We start from the raw sequence: 22,193 nt of genomic DNA on the forward strand, positions 1-22,193 counted from the left end.
CAATTTACCATAATGTCAATAGTTTAATTTACTATTCTATGCGTTCAAGTTAAGAATATTATTGAAAAGAGGGGGTTTAGTTAATAAGTCTATTGTGCGTGACATCTACCTATATGTCATCATAGAATTGAGTTTGTTCCATTTCATGAAACTGATGGTCGTTAAATTGGCAACGTCTAACGATATTTCGGTATTTAGTTTTCAACGCTCAGCTAGATTGTACTTCGACGATAAGTTTGTTAGTTACTATTTTTTATTATTTAATTTATTGTAATTCAGTTTTGTGACATTGATAAAAAAATACCTCAAATACATAGCAAAATATCTCTCATTTCTGGCCTAATATTTACTAGTCTCTAAAGAATAATTTAACTTTTTAATCATTTCATCAGTAATTACTGGCAGTATATAGTGTCCATGCGTATCATATGGTTAGGCGTTATTGGTTTAACCACTTGAAGTGGTTCTTTCATGAAATTATCAATTTGACGATCGGTACATACACAACGACGACATTTTTGTATTTAGAATCGGTTAAAAGCGTTTGTTTTTTGTTTTCTTAAAAATCTGAATCTTAGTTACTGTTTTATTTAACAATACGAGTTTTCGGAATTAACGTTTGTGGATATCTACCACACCAGGTGGCATGCAAGTGCGTTGCCGGACTTTAATGTAGTGAATCTATGTTTATTACACGGAGACCCCGACATTTTTATTGTATAGTATTATAACTATATTTGTGTTTAATATTCTCCTTAAGATTCCTTACTACACCCCTGTCGTCTACCAAAAAGTTTGGTCGACAATTTCGCTGGGTTACCCTCAAGATCCAAATATAATTACTTGGGGATTTACGTGTTTTCCCCGCTCTTTTGTAGCGATTAGGCGTAGAAGGGAAACTTATAATTTCGAGTTTATTATATTCACTTCTACTTAATCTTTTCGGTACATTTTGGTACATCAATTTCAGATATTTGAAAAACCAATACGACATTAGGGAGTGAGTATACAACATTCTTGCGCGCGAACACCCGAACTTAGTAGATTGCACTTACTTTCAGTGACATGAAAAATTTTACTTAAACTAAACGTTATTACTGTTTTCATATTTATTAAATCAAATATTTAAGTAAAAGATATTGTAACTATCACTGGCTGGAAAGAATTTTTATAATGAATTTTTATTACTGCATTCCCATAGAAATTAATCACACAGTTTTTCAGAGAGATTTGTTCATTGAAATATTAAACTTGATTCAAATCTTTAAGAGTTCAAAATAAATTTAACAAACTTAAAACTATCTTCCTTCTTATTTTTACACGCTTTATATTAGCGTCACCTGTATGTATGTATGTAACCGACTCCTTCGGACTCGATTTTGACCCACTTTAAACGGACAAATTTTTCGCACCTATCAAAGATCGATGACAATGCAATAATCCGAAAAAAAAAATTAAACTAAAAAAAAAAAAATTAATAAAAGTTAAATAAAAAAACTAAAAAACACGCTTTTAAAGCACATCAAACTATTTTTTTCTATATATTTTTATAGTTGCTCGATAGACGAAAAATATGGCACAGAGCGCCCCACGCTTTTTCACAATAATACCAGTATTTTTTGTTCATTACCATTTTCAGCCTAAATTAAGAATTATTATTTTTATTTTCTTTCTTTATATATTTTCTTAGCCTTTTTAAATCAGTGGTTAAGAAATCGGTAACTAATTTCGTACCCTTAACACCATATTATTATTAGTTAAACGGTCAATGTGAAATCCATCCCCATTAGACTCGGCCATTAGCTATGGGTTGCCAAAACTACATCAGAAATAACTAAAACAAATTTCTGAGTGTTCATTATCTATGTGGCTATTAAAACAAGAGTTTTCGAATTGTCGAACGGCAGTGTATTAATCACGAGGCATGATGTCACTTGCAGACTGACGCGTCATTGGAGACTACAATTTCTGTTTGGTACAATTCAAAGAGTCTTTTGTTTGTGAAGCAACAGATAGAATCAAACAAACGGTTGAAATATTAGTAGATAATTGGCAGTTAGGTATGCGTATTTCCCAATTTAGATTGAGGTGTTACCCCCTTAATTCAATCCTTTTGATTTTGTGCGCACAAATGCTCGTTTTATGAAGAAAAACATTCAAAGAGAAACATCGGAAAAATTTAAAATTATGTTAAATAATTGTAAATTTATAATAATATATAACTTTAATCCGGTTAAAAAGTTTTTTCTTTAAAGAAAAACGTTGTTTCTTTGGGAATATTAGGTAATTCATGTTTTTAAGTCCTAACTATCAAACCATTTTTCTTACTTCGTAATTTAGGCTTTATACACCAAAGAAACGTATATTGAAAACCTGTCTTAGAACTAGTATTTTATTTAAGACCCTTATTAGCCATCGGGCAGATCCGTGGCTGGGAAGCTAATATATCGGGGAGTGTCCAGTCTCCCCTTTCCTAGACAATTTTCTTTTAAAAGTTTAAGCAATCTGAAAGAAAATGTATTAATGATGCTAAAATCTAAGGCGCATAGAGGCACTAATAATTTAATAATAATAATTAACTATTAAGGAAATTCATTATATTGAAATAAATAACGATTCTTATGACGTTGAAACAAAACTAGTCTGCAATCAAAATGCTTTGATGGCGGTTCACTTATTTTATATTGGCTTATCGCATATTAAATAATGTTTTATTATAAACAATATTACATTATAAAGTAAGAGAGTTAGTAACTTGAACTGCTTTCTATCGTCTGTTTTGCATAAACGCCCGCGAGGCTCGTGGTAGGCGGAGGCCGCCAGCCACGCGTGATGCCGAACACATCGCGCATACCAACCCAAGTGGATTCAATCGTGATATTGCGAACGTTCCACGATTATTTCCATTTTGATACGATTTTTTACTACACTTGTCTCGACAATTATATATTTATTATTATCCATCAATCAAAGCAAGTAAAAGATCTCGGCATAGTGTTTACGCTGGACTTGATGTTTCGTGAACTTATAAGACAGATTAAAAAATATTGGTTGTTTGTAAAGTAGGTTTACGATCGAGATGTTTACGTGATAACGTCTTATTGGTGATATAAGTTTTTGGGAAGTAAGGAATTAATGAAGATAACAATTTTTTCAAATTTTAAATTACATCTATCGTTTTATTCACACTTTTGATGATAAATTTCGGGTGTAAAATGACAAGTTTACTTATTCGACTATGATATACATTTTTCTTCATACATTCACGGAATGACTGGCAGCGCTCGAGATGAGACGGGAGATCGGTCCGTCTCTCTCTCGTTATACCTGCGATCGCGCTCGTGAGGTTTTGGTGTGACACAAGTTTCTGAACATGTCACCCGACTAAAACGATTTTAAAGACGTTATCACGTCAAAAACTTGGATTTTTTGAAGTAAGTTTAATATGACTTAATGTATATGTCACAAGCTCAGCAATACAAACTAACTTTACCGATCAGACCCTAATAAAAACAGCAAATTAATTTATTTAAAAGTAAATTTAGTGGTATGAGGTATTTAAAAATAATGTGGAAACCAGTGAAAGTGGAAAGAGCGGGTTGGCTCCTTTACAATTATCCTTTCAAATATATTTTTATGCTGACTAATCATTTGTATGCTTTTTTTTTTATTTACATAAAACACAAATCCTGTCCTAAAAGACCCTAAGATAACAAAAATGCAAATCTAGAATTAAATCCAACTACCGTCACTATGTAACTAGGCACATTATTATATTAAATATATATAGGATATTAAGTAACATTCATAATAATTATAAATAGTACAAGAATACATATTGTAATCGCCAACTATAATTACTGCTTTATATTTAGTGCATTCTTCAATTATTTTAAATAACAGAATTTATTCATTTTTTGAACTACTCGGTGGGATGTAATCTACTCAACACAAAAATAAGATTTTATTTTTAAGACACGAAAGCACAAACTAATTCAAATGGACAAGAGTCTATTGATGCACATGGTATATATGTCGCAGTTAAGTAGTTGAATCAGAGTGTTAATTGAATCTCTCAAACCAGAGTTACTGCATCTGCCAGAAGACAAGACACGCTTCACGAGAATGACAACCTCCAGTAATCGAAAGACACCAAAAGAAGAAGAATAAGTTAGTAATAAATTTAATATTTATTTCAGGACTAAAGTACCTACGGAGCACAATTGTTTCATATACCTAATATACATAATATGGAAAGTGATATAAAATACTATATATATAAATATTAGCAGAACACAAAAAGAAAGAAAGTTATAACGTAGGTTGTAATAATAATAATTGGAGAACTTCGTCGCTCTGCACAGATAACAATAAAAACGCAAATGAAATGAGATATTCGATATCTTTATCCTTATAGACTGTAATAATTGGCATAAAATTAATCTTATTTTTCTCATTTGTATATACAATAGCTTTTCTCTTGTATTTTTGGAAATAGATCAAGTTCTAATTACTATTACGGAAAATTTAAATAATGATCCTTAAGTAAAATCTACGACGTGTGTCACATAGAAGGCTATATATATCCTAATTTACTAATGAAATTAATATAATTATAACTAGAACATTATCTTAAAGTATGGTCACCTTAATCAAAAATAAAAATTATTTATTCATAAAGGTCACTAAGAACACAAAGTACACTTATGAACGTCAAAAAGAAATATATATTAAATGCTTCTAATTTTACATTCACTGCCAGTTCTCAAATCAAGGGCGTAGAACGGAAGAGAACTGGCAATAAACTCTCTGCCACTCTTTAATGATGCTAAGTACCCATTTAGTACAGCATTTCCTCGCTGTATTGCGCTGTTCTTTTGTTTTTTATAAAATAGGGGGGCCAACGAGCCTGCGGGTCAGCCATAGAAGGCTACTATCGCAGTTCATGAACACCCATTTAGTCAATTAATGCGTGCTCTTGAGGACATTTGTTCTTTTTTCTAATCTAAAGGACGTACGTGAGTCTACTAGGAGCCAACTTAAATTTCATAATCGTAAGTTTCAAGTGTACAGGCGCTTATCAATAAATAATGGGGTTTACCTCACAGTCTGACGGGAATTACTAAATAAAGGTAACACAATCGACGCTGAAGTAAAGATTTTGTATTTATAGCGTTTGCCTTTCTTGTTAATATTTTATATACGTATAGTAGACTATCTTTATATATCTCTCGCGATCAGAACAAGGTGGTAATCTTCTAATACAGCTCCTATAAGCTGGTGGTTTCTAGTTGATGTCATGGGCGTTTTATCAATGCTTTAAGATACATATCTCAAAGCTTTAGTTTAAAAAAATACTAAAATTTAAAAAAAAATACCTGCCAACTTCATATACATACCTGTCAACATTATTTACCTTGACATGCGCCCATAGTATAATGAAATGCTTTGATGCTTATATCTCAAATTCTACTAAACTGATTTTAATTGGATTTTTTTTATTAGGAGGCAAAGAGGCTTTTTTATTAAGTGTGCCCATGGATACTCACATTGCCAGAAGAGCTTTCTGGCAAAGGCAAATGCGTTGCCGGCCTTTTAAGAACACATAGGACCTTTCCTAGGTTGGTATATGCCTAATTTAAACTAACAAGGATATGACTTTTATTGTAATATTTGTCGGTAAACACAAATCTTACATAATATATGTTTGAATATATACATTATACTCAAATATTGAACGATACCAACAATATCGCACACATTTAAATCAACAAACAAGTACCTTCTTTTTTACAGAAAGTTAGAAATGCATTATTGGTAAAGTGCAATCTCAAAAAGGCAGGTCAAAGTCTAATTTTAAAATCTCTAATAAACGACGAAAGTCAGACGATTACGTGAGTATAATTGCTATTAAGTAACATTTAAGCCAATTAAAGTTATTTACAGGCTTCAATTCACGTTTTTTCTTCGCTTAAGCACTTTTTTACGGCTAGTCCAGGCGGATACGATCGCAAATTTAATTAGGGCATCCGATAATAATACTTTATTACATCGTTTTGCCGGTAAATATTCCCGACTTTCCCTATTAGTAGGGAGTTGATGTTTATTAGGTCTGGCAGCCCCGAGTTCCCCCATTAAGCACTAATTGTTTTCAAAGTTGGGTAATGGAACTTGATTAAAAAGTATCTAGCTGTTTTCAAACAATTTTGCAGCTTAATTTAAATTACATTGTCTTAATTGAATTTCATTAAAATATAGAGCATTGTATGCGCGCATGTTATTCGTATTCGCAATTTAAAGAACTTTAATATCGTTAAATACCAAAGCTTTTCTGCTTAATAAAATGTAGTTTTGTATAAAGATATAGATAAACCCCGGAGTTGGTTAAAGGATTGGGTAAGAGGGGGTAATTTTTGTTTGAAACTTTTAATTGCGACGTCCAACTTCAACAAATGCAAATTTATTGTTTATTCACTTGGAACATATTCGCGTTAATGCGTAAACGCACGAGTCAATTGCACTCAATTTTATGTAAAAAATACTTTTGTAAGACTTACAAATTTTAGCTGTACAAAAAACTTTATGATGGGTTTGTTTATCTTGTAAATTAGGTAATTTGTATTAAGTTGCGTATTACATTATTTAAATGAAACTTCTTTAATGGATTTAAATTTGTTTAACTGGATTTTTAGATGACGTGACAGTCTCTCGCTTGCCGAAAAGAACATCGAGTTACCTTTCCTTACCAGTTGGTTAATCTTGGATGGTTAATGATTATTGATATGCAGTTATGTAAAACTAATCTCATGACACAATAATTATTTTAGAAAGCAATTATTATACACCCTATATTCATAAAAACAAAACTAGTTTGTCTAATTGATATTAAGATACCGACTAGACATGAGTAGACATGACAGTACTTTAATTAAAACGGTGAAGGCATATATATGTATATTTATTTTAAATGAGGGTTTGATTTTCTTTCTCTTTCTACCGATATGGATATAGTTCTATGAGAATAGAACTTAGGACCTCTGGATGATAATATTATTTAATATAACAAAATATTATAGTGATATGTAATCATCATTATCATAACATTACCGATTATTATTTGCCAATGTGTTATCACTAACGACGTCCGATATATTTGTTTTTATTTTTAAAACAAGGTCAGGCAGCGGTCGGAGAGCAATAATTGAACATAACGATCAATTCAAAACTGACAAATTGACTTTGACATATTGACAAATTACAACATGTAATGTATGATATTGTGGTATTGTTGTCAATCTAATAAAACAAATCTCATTGGGTCTCTTATTACATAATCTCTGATCTTCAACACGTATTTTGGGCGTCGTTGAAAGTACTACTTTGCATGCAAAAAAGACATTTAATATGAACCAGTCACTGACATAAAACATTTTACACTTCGGCACTAAAACTTTTCCACCTCCCGTATCGGTTTTCCACCATCGATTACCCACCCAGAACCACTCTCTGCTTTTTCAAATATTTCGATAACTGCGTCACTCACTTTGTCTACTGTTTGCCATGGAGAGTTGTTTAGAAGTTCAGCATATTCTTCATTTAAATTATCATCCCATGTTTTTAAAACTTCTGTTAGTTTTGTTTTAGTTAAACCAGGACAGAGAGCTAACACCCTTACTCCAGTTCTTTTGAAATTGCCCTGGTTTCCCAATGATTTCGTAAATGCCGTCACTCCAAACTTTGTGGCTTGATAAACAGGAAGGTATGGGTCTGTGAACGTTCCATATATCGATGACAAGTTAACGATCGTTCCACCATCTTCTAATTTATCTTTTCGGTATTGGTCCATAAATTTTAGAGAAAACTGTATCAACGCTGTTAAATTTATATCAATAAGTCGCTTTGGATCTTTTTCATCAGCTATTCCAGCATTATTTACCAGAACATCGATATTATATGTAGCAATGAGTTTGTCCCAGATAACTTCTAAATCTTTCGTTACATCACATTTATAGAAAACTGCCTTGTTTGGTCCGTATCTAGATTTCATATCATTCACAGCTTTATTGCCCTGTATCTCGTCAATGTCTAGAATTATGACAAGTAAAGCTTTGTTTTGAAGAAATCTGTCTGCTGCGCCGTACCCAATACCAGTGGCCACCATCAAACAAACAGGCATTTACTTTACTACTTTTTTTTTTTTCCCCGATACATATTTAATAATATGTATGTTTTGGTTAAGACGTTGTAAAGTAATAAGATATTAATAAAAATACATTTTATCCGATATACTTATATACAGATATACTTAATCTGAATAATCATTTCATGTCATAAGTATATAATAATTGAAAAAGATAAGAAGGTATTTTTTAATATCACTGATAAATAAAGAACAGAACTAATTTTTTGTGTTTCAAAATGGCGACGGTTTTAAAATAAAGAAATGCATTACTTAGAAATAGTTAAGATCATCTGCTTTGATAACCTGAGATAGACTGCATTGACCTTGGTACAATCTAATATTATTTAAATAGGAATTATCAATTTATAGAGATCAACTAAGGCTATCAACATAAACAAGAATATAACAGACGCAATAATAGTGTATTATAAGTAATAGGTATATTATACACTCTCTGTTGCTGACAACCAATGACGAGAACTACACTTATTATATTACTTATATTATTAACACAAGCAGAACAAACTGAAATAATAGGAATGAGATCTTAGAAGATTATCAAGAATACAAGAACATGCTCATCACGTCTATATCTGCCTCCTTCGCTGTTCGATCAATCCATCCCTGAATCATACAGACATATGCTTAAGCTATTAATATGTATTTTAATATTTATTTTATTATTATTTTTACCTTTTAATGGAAAGATATAAAAATATAGTAAAATTATGGGAAATAATGAGAGGCATGTTAGGCACATTTGCATAAAATTTTAATAATTCACCTTGTTTAAGACACTGTAGAAACCCTTACAAAGTAAGACTTTATATTATTACACCAAAATTAATAGTCAAAACAGACCTCTAAGTTTTTCTAAATAAATAGTGTAATTAATTTTGCGCCCACTGATAATATTAAACAAGTGCGTGGAATGCTGCGCGTGCCATACTAATATATTTGAGGCTACTAAACATTAAAGCACTCATATGTTTTTAACACTTCATTAGTTTTCCGAAAAAAAGTCAAATCAATAACAAAATTTAATAGTTTTATTATTACTTTTATACAAAAAAACTTTGTAAAACGAAAGTTTACACCTCTTTTATAGGTTTCCCACCTTCTATTAACCAAGCTGTACCGCTTGCTGCCTTTTCAACCACATCAACGACTGCATTTCCAACAGAATCCACATTTTGCCAGAGTTGTTCCTTTAGAAATGCCTTTACGTCTTTTTTTATAACCTCATCAAACGTATGCACTTCTTCGACAAGGTTAGTGTGCGTAAAACCAGGGCAAATTGCCATTACCCTCACTCCGGATCGCTTGAAGTTGTATGCGTGTCCCAAGGACTTTGTGAAGCCCATAACAGCAAATTTTGATGCTTGATACACAGGCAAGAACTGGTCCACTCTATACCCGTATATGGAAGCCAGGTTTATAATTGTTCCACCTTTACCCGATTTGTCTGTGCGACTGTGCTCCCAATATTTCAAAGACCATTCAATCAATGCTGTTACGTTAATATCTATCGTCTTTTTCGCTAGTTTATCATTTAGAAATCCAGCGTTATTGACAAGTATGTCGATGGAAGGATATTTCTTGACGATATTCATCCAAACCGCTTCTAAATCAGTTGTAACATCGCATTTGTAGAACACAGCTCGGTTATTTCCATGCTTTGAGGCCAGCTTCTTAGCAGCAGCATCACCATTTTTTTCGTTTATATCTAACAAAACTACTACGCATGCACCTTTTTGAAGGAACCTATCGGCTATTTCATAGCCGATGCCTATAGCACCTCCAGTAATCACAGCTACTTTATTTTTAATATCCATCGTGCTCTCCGCCTCACTTACTGCAATGAGATGGACCGAGCTTTATATATCACGACCAAATGTCATTAAGTTATCGCTATGTGACGTTTTAATATTATTATAGTTTAATGCATATACTAATGGTTGTACTTTTCAAACATTTAAGTTAATAAGCATGCCCCCAATACTAAAAATGTGCATATTATGTGTTCAAACTCAAACTCAAACTCAAAAATATCTTTATTCAAGTAGGTAACCAAGTACACTTTTGAATCGTCGAGTTAAATAAATCGTAAATTTACATTTACTACCAGTTCGCAAGTCAAGGGCGTAGAGCGGGTAAGAAGAACTGGCAAGAAACTTTCCGCCACTCTTTTTAATTGCCAAGTATTGTCATACAAATTGTTTGAACTGGAGCAATTCAATCCCAAGGATTAGGATCATTTAAGTAGTCCTCAAATTTATAAAAAGCTTTGTTGATTAATTTTCGTTTAACGAGGGCTTTGAATTTATTTAGTGATAATTCTCTAATTTCGCTTGGGAGTTTGTTGTAAAAACGAATACAATTTCCATATAAGGAGTGGTTTATCTTTTGGAGCCTGGTTGGTCGTACACTCAAATTAGTTCTATTTCGCGTATTATACTGGTGAAAGTCACCATTTGTTTTAAAATCGTTTATATTTTTTTGGACATATAACAAGGCTTCAAGAATATATTGACCAGATAGTGTCATAATATTTAATTCCTTAAACTTATTCCGTACCGACTCCCTCGGAGAAACACAACAAATACCCCGATCAGCCCGCTTCTGCAGCACAAATATGGATTGAACCTCTGCAGCAGCACCCCACAGTAAAATACCGTACGACATAACGCTATGAAAGTAGCTATGATACACAATTTTAGCCGTGTCCTTATCAGTAAACTGTCGGATTTTCTTTACTGCATATGCTGCAGAGCTCAGCCTATTCGAAAGAGTCTCTATGTGTGGGCCCCATTGGAGTTTACTATCTATTGTAATGCCTAGAAAATCAGTTTTGTCAACAAAGTTTAGTTCACTGTCCTTAATTTTCAGGTTACCCATATCTCGCTTTACGCTAGTAGTTGTAAATCTAATACATTTTGTTTTATTCTCATTAAGCAGTAAGTTATTTACATTAAACCAGTTAACTATACGAGAGATAGAATTGTTTACATCGTCCAATAATACGTTATTCCTATTCACTTTAAATAGAAGTGAAGTGTCATCAGCAAACAATACCATCTCATGAACTTCGTTGACAAAGAATGGGAGGTCATTTATGTAAATCAGAAATAAGAAAGGCCCGAGAATCGATCCTTGGGGGACGCCCATTGATACCTGCGAACCCGGAGAGGTGACTCCATTGACATGAACTCTTTGGATCCCTTCAAATATGAATTCATCAGGCTGGAAGCTTTGCCATCAACGCCATAGTGTTGAAGCTTTCCAACGAGTATATCAGGATGAACACAATCAAAGGCCTTTGACAGGTCACAAAAGACGCCGACTCCATCATATGATTCTTCCCAGGCGTTAAATATGTCCGAAATCAACTTCACACCGGCATCGATTGTGGAGCGACCCTTAGTGAAACCATACTGTTTATTATGTAAGAGTTTATTTTTATTAAAATGTAAAGAAAGCTGGTCTAGCATTATCTTTTCAAAAACTTTGCTCAACGCAGGGAGCACGGAAACAGGTCTGAAGTTTGACGGATCAGACTCACTACCTGCCTTGAACAACGGTGTAATCTTACTTAATTTCATTTCGTCCGGAAAGACTCCACAATCGATACATCTGTTAAAAATTATAGACAATTCAGAGCTTATTACATTAATAACGGAATTTAAAATGACTGTTGACATAGCCCATATATCTTTACTTTTTTTTTAATTAATAAGCTTAAAAGTTTTGACGATATCATTACAAGTTATATGTTTAAACTGAAATTTAATATTACATTCAGGTACACATTTTTCTAGCAATGAGATCGCAGCAGCAGGTGAAGAATGTAGGGACTTGGTCGTATTTAGTGGTACATTTGTAAAAAACTCTTCAAAAGAAGAAGCTACCTCTGGGTCAGATTTTATTAATTTCCCTTTAACTTTTAACATATAATCGGTTCGTTTATCAGACGTTTTACCTGATTCTTCATTTATTATTTTCCAGGTAGCTTTTACTTTATCCATGCTATTTTTTATTTTTGAACTTAAATATTGTGACTTTGCAATTTTGCAATCTTTTTTGAAATTATTTGAATACAACCTAACATATTCCCTAAATTCCACACTAGTGTTATATTGCTTTTCGTCATACATTTCATATAATTTTAACCTTTTCCTGTGTAACTCCTCATTTGCCCAGTCACAGAAACTTGTTTTCTCAGAGACCAATAAAGTCTTTTGAGTAAATACCTTCTTGAATTCATCAATAAATGATCCAAAAAAAGTATTGTATAAATTATTAGGGGATGAGTTGCCACACAGAAATGGCATCCTATAGACCAATGCTTCTCTAAATCTGTCCAAACGGTCATTTGTAATAGGAGTTATCACAATTTTCTTCTTTTTACATGTTTTTTGTTTCCTTAATTGGAATTCAAACCATTGACCAGTGTGATCAGATTTAAATCTATTGAAAATACAAACATTCAAAGGGGCTATGTCACTATATATATTATCTATACAAGTTGCGGTGCTAGCTGTTATTCTTGTGGGTGAATGAAATTGATTTATTAAATTGTATGAACGAAAAAGACTAAGTATGCGTACACTTGAATTAGAATGACAAAGTAAATTGACATTAAAATCCCCACACACAATTAGCCCCTTATTACACTTCACTAATTTACACAATATCTCCTCTAATACCTTTTCAACATTATTATAGACAGCTGATGGAGGACAATATAGACATACAACAATGAATTGCTCCAGTTCCACACAGGAGATTTCAATAGTTAGTTCTACAGAGAGGCTGATAATATCCTTTCTTTCTTTGCATTTAAGTTTTTTACTAATTAGGATTAATGAGCCAATGTTGCCTCCTCTCCCGGAGTCCCACCTGATCTAAGATAATACCGTCGTACATGGAAAGTGCCCAAGACTTCGTGAGTGCGTAGCTGGTTTTTAAAATGTGCCTTTTTTATATTAATCAACTACTAAAATCTATACATTACGCAGAGCCATTCGAGTGATTAAAAAAAATAAACAGGCTGATATATTTATGTAACAATATTTCATGTAAAGCCAGGGGATAAACTTGTGTATTAAGCAGAACTATGATACTTAATAATTCCCCACACACACATATCTAACATTGTTTAATATTGTTTACGCACAACGGACCACCAAAAACTGAGACCACCAACCTTTAAGCTTGAACATATATAACGTACGAATGTTTTTAATAAACGTAGACAATCTGTTGACAGACTTTACTTTTTTCTCTTTGTAAAGATCTTCTATTAAAATAATTAATCTTCACCTAAGCTCCCACACATATTATAAAAAACTGCGATTTAATATCGTTGTAAAGATTTTGATGTGATTTGAAATTAATGTTGGACCACATTATTAAACTCTGAAAATTTTATCTTTCCGCGACCCTTAGGGTCGATTCGACCAAACTTCAATTTATACACGAGTAACTATACCAAGAATAATCTATTCCATGATTTTAATCTCGAGTAAATCCATAGTCGTTTGTCCACGTAATCGATAGTATAACTAGCGAGAGAATGGTGAACGAAAATAAAACTCGGCAAATAAATGTTGTTCTACAACGGGACAGTGTATGCTCTATACATCATGTCAACTCGATTTTGCCGTATTATAGTGTGAAAAAGTAGCTTTTAACTGGTGTCAAACGACAACAAAAAGTTTTTATTTCTTGTTTGTTTGAGGCTTTCGTCTAAAAAGGAACTTCTGTTGAGCCCAGTTGAATTTCATTCTAATATTATAGAAAATAAAAAATCTAAAAACAAATAAATAAATAATAAATTGTTTAAACGTTTCATTATACAATGCTAGACTATTAATTTAGTGCGTTGCGTTGACTTGAAATTAAAACACAGAATACATATTTGTGAAATGACAGAAATCAGCTGATTGGACTGACTGACGCCATTAAATTATTCTAGGAATAGCTGTTATTCCGTGCGAAACGGCGGTATAGTAGCTATTCCCGAATAAGCCCATTATTCTTAGAATTTGTAGTTGGTAAAACGTAAAATTGATTTACTCTCGATTAACTGACGATTTATTCTAAGATTAAGATTTACTCTTGTTTGGTCGAATCGACCCTAAGTAGTAGTAGAGTTATGTAATGTAACATCAGTTAAGCTACAATTATGTTTTATTTAATAATTAGAAGATAATACGGTAATATAATAGATACGAAATGAATACGCAACCTACCTAACTTATATTCACATTTATAACCTGCTTTCCTAAATAATAAAATAAACAAAATTAAATAATTAAATAAATAAATAAATTAATTAATTAATTAATTAAATTAATTTAATAAATTAATTTATTAGTTTTTTTTATAATTTAAACAAAACCTATAACTTTAAACAGCAGTTGAAATTAATACGGAACGATATATTTATAGGACATTAAACAAAAAACGTCACTCAAACTATGTTACAAGATGACATTTAAATGCAGGTTTATCTAGGTTTTTCACTGTTTGTTCCCTGTGATTTTTGGCAGTCTATCCAATATTTTGTCAATGTATTGAAAATTTCTAAAAGACTTTCGGTAAAGCATGTGCAATACGAATGCGGAAGGCATATTTTGTCAAGTTCACAAATAAACCACTAAAGATATATCGATACCTTAAGTAAAGTGCAGTTCTCACTACTATTTTTGTTTAGAATATGGACACTCTCAATACCTGCTACTGCTCGCGAGTAAGTTGCCGGCCTTATAAGATTGGTATAGGTATGTTATCTAAAGCTGGCGGCTTCAACACATTTACACTTTGTGCTTGTGTAGTGTCTGTGAATAAGCGCGAGACGTGATGTCAAACTGAAATACAATCACAAATACATCATGAAAAGACTGTCCGTCTCTCTCGCTTTTTCTCGCACTTTTATTTTTTATTTCCCGATACATATTTAATAATATGTGTATTTTGGTTAAGACGTTGTAAAGAAATAAGATATTAATAAAAAAACATTTAGGGCTAATTTCACCAAACTCAGATAAGTTTTATTCCAAGGAATTAACCCTGGAATAGCAAATTTTACATTTCACCAACTACTTAACCTGAGAATAAAACATTATTCCAAGGATAAGATTTATACGCCCAATTTTGAACGAATACGGAGATATTCCTTGGTTAAAAATGGCCGCCATGTCATGTCAGCTGTAAACAATAAAGAAACCACTTTTTCATTTATATTTGTTTTATTAACTACAATTTTATTAAAGTTAAGTTTGTAATATAACATAACAATATACTTAAATCTAATGAGATAATCTATTTTAGGTTGGTTTTCTATTTATTCTTCGATGTTTCATTTGTGCAAAAAGATTTCGTGTTTTGATTTTCTCCCGTTTTAATATTTCATTTTTAATTTTTATTTCAACTTCAAATATTTTTTTTCCTTCCTCTCTCTCCTCAGCAGCAAAATTCATTTGCATTTGTACAGCTTTTATTTTAATTTTATGTAACTCTTCTAAAGTTGAAGAAACCGGTAAAGTAGGTCTGCGTCTGCTGCTCCAATTTTTCTTTTGAGTGAGAGGGGTATTTCCAGCATCCTCTACAGATATTAAAGCACAGTCATCAATATCCATATCCAAGGCAAGAGGCGTCGATTTAGCTGGCTGAACCACAGGCTGAACTGACTGTGCACGCAGAGGAGCAGATTTCTGAGATTGCAGCATCTTTGGGGTGTAGTCTCCCCAATCAGCAGCACAGTCACCTTGTGATTTATCATTATCGCAGGTAAAATTTGCAGCATTAATATCCAAGTCAAGAGGCGTTGACTTGGTCACAGTGGTGTTCGGCACAAATATGCCTGATACATCTGGAATTTTAACTGTAGCCAATGTTTCATTTTCTTTTAATATAAAATTATCGCAATCATATGGATTTTCGAGTCCAACAGCAACTGTTGAAATAAGACCCAAGATCCGGGTAAATAACGGGTCGTCAGATTTAGGCTTTGCAGGTCCCCCACCTAAACAAAAAATCAAATATAGTTAAGAATGTCACAGTACCACCATAGGTTTATCATGAAGATGCTTTTAGCTGCGAAAATAAGCATGTAAAATGATATTTTATCATTTTACATGCTTATTTTACCTGTTTGAATCATGTACTGCCTTGCAGCAGCAGATTCTTTTATGGTGAATTTTTTTAAGCTTTCCCATTGGGCCTTTAAATTTTTCTTTGGTTCTGTGGCTGAAACTGGTTTGCGAATTGAATTCATTGGATATTTTAATCCACTCAGCATTTTTTTCTTTCATGGTTACTGCGTCGGTACGCTTGTTTTCCACTATCTTAAAATGGTCAGTTATCAGATCTACCAGTAACATCTTCTCTGGCATTTGCCAGTTAGGACTTCTTTTTCTATCGGTCATTATCATGAACGATATTGTTTCTGTTATTTATTTTCTTCTTTCAAATCAAAACCAAAATAAACACTCAGGCAAAACAAAGCTTCTATGACCTGACCACAGATTACAAAGTAGGTTCCATGACAGCTTCAAACTGACGTATAATCCAACTACAGTAAAAAGTTCCATTTAACCTTCATGTTCTTTAAATAAATTGCACATTTAATTTGTTTTCATTATACACTCATTCGTTCGTTCACTCAATATACACTTCCACAGATAAGCAAAACGGCTATTCCAAAGAATAGCTAATCTGAGACTAGTTTATCGGATGTTTTACATGGTGAAATGTAAAGTGAGTTATCTGGGATTAAATTCAAGCGAATATGTTTATCCTTGGTATAGCTATTCTCGGATAACTACGACATTGGTGAAATCAACCCTTAATCTGATATACTTACGTATATACAGATATACTTAATCTGAATAATCATTTCATGACATAAGTATATAATAATTGAAAAAGATAAGAAGGTATTTTTTAAAGGAACTGATAAATAAAGAACAGACCTAAATTTTTTTGTTTCAAAATGGCGACGATTTAAATATAAAGAGACGCATTATTTAGGAATAGTTAAGATCATCTGATGTGATAACCTGAGATCGACTGCATTGACCTTGGTACCTGAAATCGATAATTCCTATTTAAATAATATTAGATTGTAATCTAATATTATTTAAATAGGAATTATCGATTTGTAAGAGATCAACTAAGGCTATTAACATAAACAAGAATATAACAAACGCAATATACCTATTACACACTCTCTGTACCTGACAAACGATGACGAGAACAACACTTATTTTATTATTTATGTGATTAACACAGGAATAGGATCTTAAAAGATTATCATTCTTGATACAAGAACCTGCTCATAAAGCCAATATCTGCCTCCTTCGCTGTTCGATCAATCCATCCCTGAATGTTAGACCATAATAATCATATACTTAAGCTTTTAATATTCATTTTATTATTATTTTTAGCTTTTAATGGAAAGATATAATATTTTAGTAAAATGATGGTATATAATGAGAGGCATGTTAGGCACATTTGCATAAAATTTAATTATTCACTTTGTTTAAGACACTGCAGAAACCCTTACAAAGGAAGACTTTATATTTTTACACCAAAATGAATAGTCAAAATAACAAAAAAAACACCAAATCTGACAAAACAGACCTCTAAGTTTTTCTAAAATGTAATAGTGTAATTAATTTTGCGCCCACTGATAATATTAAACAAGTGCGTGGAATGCTGCGCGTGCCATAATAATATATTTAAGGCTACAAAACATTAAAGCACTCATGTATTTTTAGAACTTCATTCGTTTTCCGAAAAAAAAAGTCAAATCAATAACAAAATTTATTAGTTTTATTATTACTTTTATACAAAAAAACTTTGTAAAACGAAAGTTTACACCTCTTTTATAGGTTTCCCACCTTCTATTAACCAAGCTGTACCGCTAGCTGCCTTTTCAACCACATCAACGACTGCATTTCCAACAGAATCCACATTTTGCCAGAGTTGTTCCTTTAGAAATGCCTTTACGTCTTTTTTTATAACCTCATCAAAAGTATGCACTTCTTCGACAAGGTTAGTGTGCGTAAAACCAGGGCAAATTGCCATTACCCTCACTCCGGATCGCTTGAAGTTGTATGCATGTCCCAACGACTTTGTGAAGCCCATAACAGCAAATTTAGATGCTTGATACACAGGGAAGAACTGGTACACTCTATACCCGTATATGGAAGCCAGGTTGATAATTGTTCCACCTTTACCCGATTTGTCTGTTCGACTGTGCTCCCAATATTTCAAAGACCATTCAATCAATGCTGTTACGTTAATATCTATCGTCTTTTTCGCTAGTTTATCATTTGCAATTCCAGCGTTATTGACAAGTATGTCGATGGAAGGATATTTCTTGACGATATTCATCCAAACCGCTTCTAAATCAGTTGTAACATCGCATTTGTAGAACACAGCTCGGTTATTTCCATGCTTTGAGGCCAGCTTCTTAACAGCAGCATCACCATTTTTTTCGTTTATATCTAACAAAATTACTACGCATGCACCTTTTTGAAGGAACCTATCGGCAATTTCATAGCCGATGCCTATAGCACCTCCAGTAATCACAGCCACTTTATTTTTAATATCCATCGTGCTCTCCGCCTCACTTACAGCAATTAAATGCGCCGAGCTTTATATATCTCAACCAAATTATAAAATACCAAATGATAAAATTAGTTATCGATATGTGACGTTTTAATATTATTATAGATTATTGCATATGTTGCAGTAAAGTAGTTAAATCAGAGAGCTAATTGAATCTCTAGACATTTAATGAAAGACCCATATTCAATCAAGTCGCTAAAGTTTCGTCAGACAAGGGACTAAATGAAACGTTTAAAATCAACGATACAAATGAAAACTATACTTACTAACACAATTAAAATTATTACTAACCTAACCTAACCATTTACAATAAAACAAAACACGGAATTGATCACTCACGATCACAATTCAACCAAAGACCACAATTTGAAACAAAAAACCACAGTCACAACAAACCAACATTTGGCAAAAGAACGACTCTAAAAGTAATCAGCTGTTGTCTTGACCGCCATCTTGTTTTACATTATTAATCAACACGCTGGCTTTCGGTCAGACAGATAGAACTAAACGAGAAATAAACGTTTTCAAAACGACTTGATTGAATATCGATCGACCATATGTTTCATAAATATACTAAAAATATATATGTATGAAACAGATTGTATAATTCCGTTTCCCATTTGTTTACCTCCTCCACGGAAACTGGCCAAGGCTTCACGAGTGCGTAGCTGGTTTTTAAAATGTATTTTTTTTCTATTATTCAACTTCTCAAATCAGTACATTAAGCGGAGCCATTAAAAAGTTTTACTGATAACAGCTGGTTAAATGAATCGTTAAATAAACTGGGTGATATATTTATGTAACAATATTTCACGTAACGACAGGGGAAAAATTTGTGTATTAAGCAAAACAATGATACTTAGTAATTTTCCATTAGAATAATTATTTATAGTTCTTAAATAACAACGCATATCATTTACACACAACGGACCTAGTGAGAGTCTATGTGTCTATGAGTCCAGCAACCTTTAACCTTGAACATAATATCTAACATACAATTTTGATGTGATTTGAAATTGTGTTGGACCACATTTTTAATCTCTGCAAATTTTATCTTTCAGCGAGAAACGTGAAATTCGTTACCAACATACTATACGTTGAAAATGTTTAGTATTTGAATTTATTATCGTGAAGCAACTAACCTATTGATATATTGATAACACGTTAATAGATACGAAATAAATACTCAACCTGACTTATATTCACATTTATAACATGCTTTCCCATAATATGATTTTAACAAAACCTCCAACTTTAAAGAACAGTCGAAATTAAAACAAACTATGTCACAAGATGACATTTAAATGCAGATTTATCCAGGTTTCTCAGTGTTTGTTGCCTGTGGTTTTTAGGCAGTCTATCCACTATTTTGTCAATGTATTGAATATTTCTCAAGTCTCGGTCAAGCATTTGCAACACAAATGCAGAAGGCATTTGTCAAGTTCACAAATAAACCACTAAAGATATATGCATACCTTAAGTAGGGAGCGGTTCTCTTTTTTATAGAAAAGAGGGAAAACTGGCACGCCGGGAGATAAACTGATGTCTAGTGATACTGCTGCCCATGGACATTCTCAGTCCCAGAAAGCTCACGAGTGCGTTGCCGGCCTTTTAACAATTGGTAGGCTCTTTTCTTGAAGGACTCTCGAATTGATTCGGAAATATCGAAATCATGATAACACACAGTCCTATCTTTTCACGAAAACAAATAGCCACCTTAGCCTTTTTCTACATCTTCCATCCGTGTACTATAAAAAAATTAATTCCAATTTACTATAACAAAAGGTTTCAAATTAAGACCGCAGTAATAAAACACTTCCCTCATATATTGATAAAATTTGCCCGATTTCCTATCGTGTTCTCTATATTAACAACTACACGAGCGCTAAAATAAATAATCACAGATTATAATAGACTTAAGCAGCATTGTTAGCACAATAGCTTTACATATTGAAGCAGCCATGCAGTTAAAACGAGCTGCAAAACTAATTTGCATGTAAAACGCTTATTGCGACCTATACTAACAATTACTCCTTAAGGATTGGAGGCTGTTACTTATAAATAGAAACTAGAATATCCAGGCTACTTTAATATAGAAAGATCTTACCTACTACGGGATTTTACTAGCAGAAAGTACAATTTTTTTTACCCTTGTTAGATGGCAGCACTTATGTATATATATATTAAGAATAGGCAAAGTAGTAATACAAAGTATTTATTATGTAAAGTCCTTTAGCAGATTAAAATCTGGTGGATTTTTTTTAAATTTAAGTTCACAAATTTTGTATAAAACACAAAGCTTTTTCATAGTCAAACTAAAACTAAAAATAACTTTATTTATATAGATAAACAAGTACACTTATGAACGTCAGCAGAAAAGATGTTAAATTAATTATTAATTCTAAATTTACTACCTATTCATTTTTATTTAGTCTTTGTTACTGATCGCGTTTGGCATCTGAGGCTAGAAAAATAATTCATATTTTATTGCTTGCTGACGTTAAGCTTATAAAAAAATCAGTTGTGCTACTACCATTTAGGTTCGGGTCATCAGTCTCCTATGACTGACACACGCCGTCGACTTCTTGAAACTAACACATGCCAGTTTCCTCACATTGTTTTCCTTCAACGTACGAGAGAGCGTTAAACGCGCACATAGACAGGAGTCCACTGGACCACATCTAGGTATCGAACCTACGACATCAGTGTTAAAAGTGGCACACTTAAGTCACTAGGCCATCACTGCTCTTAGCTTATACTGGTTAAGTTAAAAATTATGTCTAACATCTTTGGCAATCATCGGCGAGATACAAAAAGTACAATGTTATTTACAAATTAAAGAATGTTTTAAAAGTGTGGTACTGGTGAATGTTTAGACATGATAACTAGTAAATAAATATAAGTGTATATGACTTTATGATCATATTATCTTTATATATTGAACATCGCTCTGGCCCACAAGTAAGACAAGTAAGTTAGGCAACAAAAACTATTATTAAGACATAGAAGTGGAATTTTAAAAATTTAAAAATATTTTATGATTTTTATTCGACTCACACCACGGTTAACGTTTAAACATTTAAAAGTGCTTCGCTTATTGTGTACAACAGTACAGTACTATATACTAGTATATATAGTATATTGTATAATGTATATATCTTTCACTATTTTGCCTGCAGCGTAATACCACGGCATATCTTATAATTTATTTGTATTATTGGCATTTGTAACATTCTAAATAATAAATATAAATTATGTGGTGTAACTTATTAAATAAATATTTACCTGTCTTTTTGCAATGGTGTCTGGTGTATTTCACTTGGAGTAAATGAGCCATTGTCCAGGTGGAAGTGGCTAAAAGCTTTGTAAC

General features: G+C 32.5%; 4 protein-coding genes across 4 annotated transcripts; all 4 read right to left on the minus strand.

The window, feature by feature from the left end:
• Positions 1 to 7,410: 7,410 nt before the first annotated feature.
• LOC125049707 (alcohol dehydrogenase 1-like) lies at positions 7,411 to 8,176 on the minus strand. The gene has a single exon (XM_047649130.1). The coding sequence runs from the start codon at positions 8,174 to 8,176 to the stop codon at positions 7,445 to 7,447; it is 732 nt and encodes a 243-aa protein (XP_047505086.1). The 3' UTR covers positions 7,411 to 7,444.
• Positions 8,177 to 9,209: 1,033 nt separating this feature from the next.
• On the minus strand, positions 9,210 to 10,043 carry LOC125049541 (15-hydroxyprostaglandin dehydrogenase [NAD(+)]-like). The gene has a single exon (XM_047648898.1). The coding sequence runs from the start codon at positions 10,015 to 10,017 to the stop codon at positions 9,274 to 9,276; it is 744 nt and encodes a 247-aa protein (XP_047504854.1). The 5' UTR covers positions 10,018 to 10,043; the 3' UTR covers positions 9,210 to 9,273.
• Positions 10,044 to 15,195: 5,152 nt separating this feature from the next.
• LOC125049708 lies at positions 15,196 to 16,487 on the minus strand. The gene is made up of 2 exons (XM_047649131.1): positions 16,337 to 16,487; positions 15,196 to 16,211 (listed from the first exon to the last, which is right to left on the minus strand). Exons 1-2 carry the CDS (start codon positions 16,485 to 16,487, stop codon positions 15,514 to 15,516), a joined length of 849 nt encoding a protein of 282 aa, XP_047505087.1. The 3' UTR covers positions 15,196 to 15,513.
• Positions 16,488 to 18,000: 1,513 nt separating this feature from the next.
• LOC125049748 (15-hydroxyprostaglandin dehydrogenase [NAD(+)]-like) lies at positions 18,001 to 18,855 on the minus strand. The gene has a single exon (XM_047649186.1). It carries the CDS (start codon positions 18,806 to 18,808, stop codon positions 18,065 to 18,067), a length of 744 nt encoding a protein of 247 aa, XP_047505142.1. The 5' UTR covers positions 18,809 to 18,855; the 3' UTR covers positions 18,001 to 18,064.
• Positions 18,856 to 22,193: the final 3,338 nt, after the last annotated feature.

This window comes from Pieris napi, chromosome 5 (assembly GCF_905475465.1).
Source record: "Pieris napi chromosome 5, ilPieNapi1.2, whole genome shotgun sequence".
Classification (NCBI taxonomy): domain Eukaryota; kingdom Metazoa; phylum Arthropoda; class Insecta; order Lepidoptera; family Pieridae; genus Pieris; species Pieris napi.

What these genes read in the sequence shown, in the direction of transcription:
- LOC125049708 (XM_047649131.1), bottom strand. Translation starts at nt 16,487, where the DNA reads ATGCTGAGTGGATTAAAATATCCAATGAATTCAATTCGCAAACCAGTT. An exon ending in GCAGTACATGATTCAAACAG is followed by an intron (nt 16,212 to 16,336) that starts GTAAAATAAGCA and finishes TTTTTTGTTTAG; the next exon opens with GTGGGGGACCTGCAAAGCCT.
- LOC125049748 (XM_047649186.1), bottom strand. Translation starts at nt 18,808, where the DNA reads ATGGATATTAAAAATAAAGTGGCTGTGATTACTGGAGGTGCTATAGGC.
- LOC125049707 (XM_047649130.1), bottom strand. Translation starts at nt 8,176, where the DNA reads ATGCCTGTTTGTTTGATGGTGGCCACTGGTATTGGGTACGGCGCAGCA.
- LOC125049541 (XM_047648898.1), bottom strand. Translation starts at nt 10,017, where the DNA reads ATGGATATTAAAAATAAAGTAGCTGTGATTACTGGAGGTGCTATAGGC.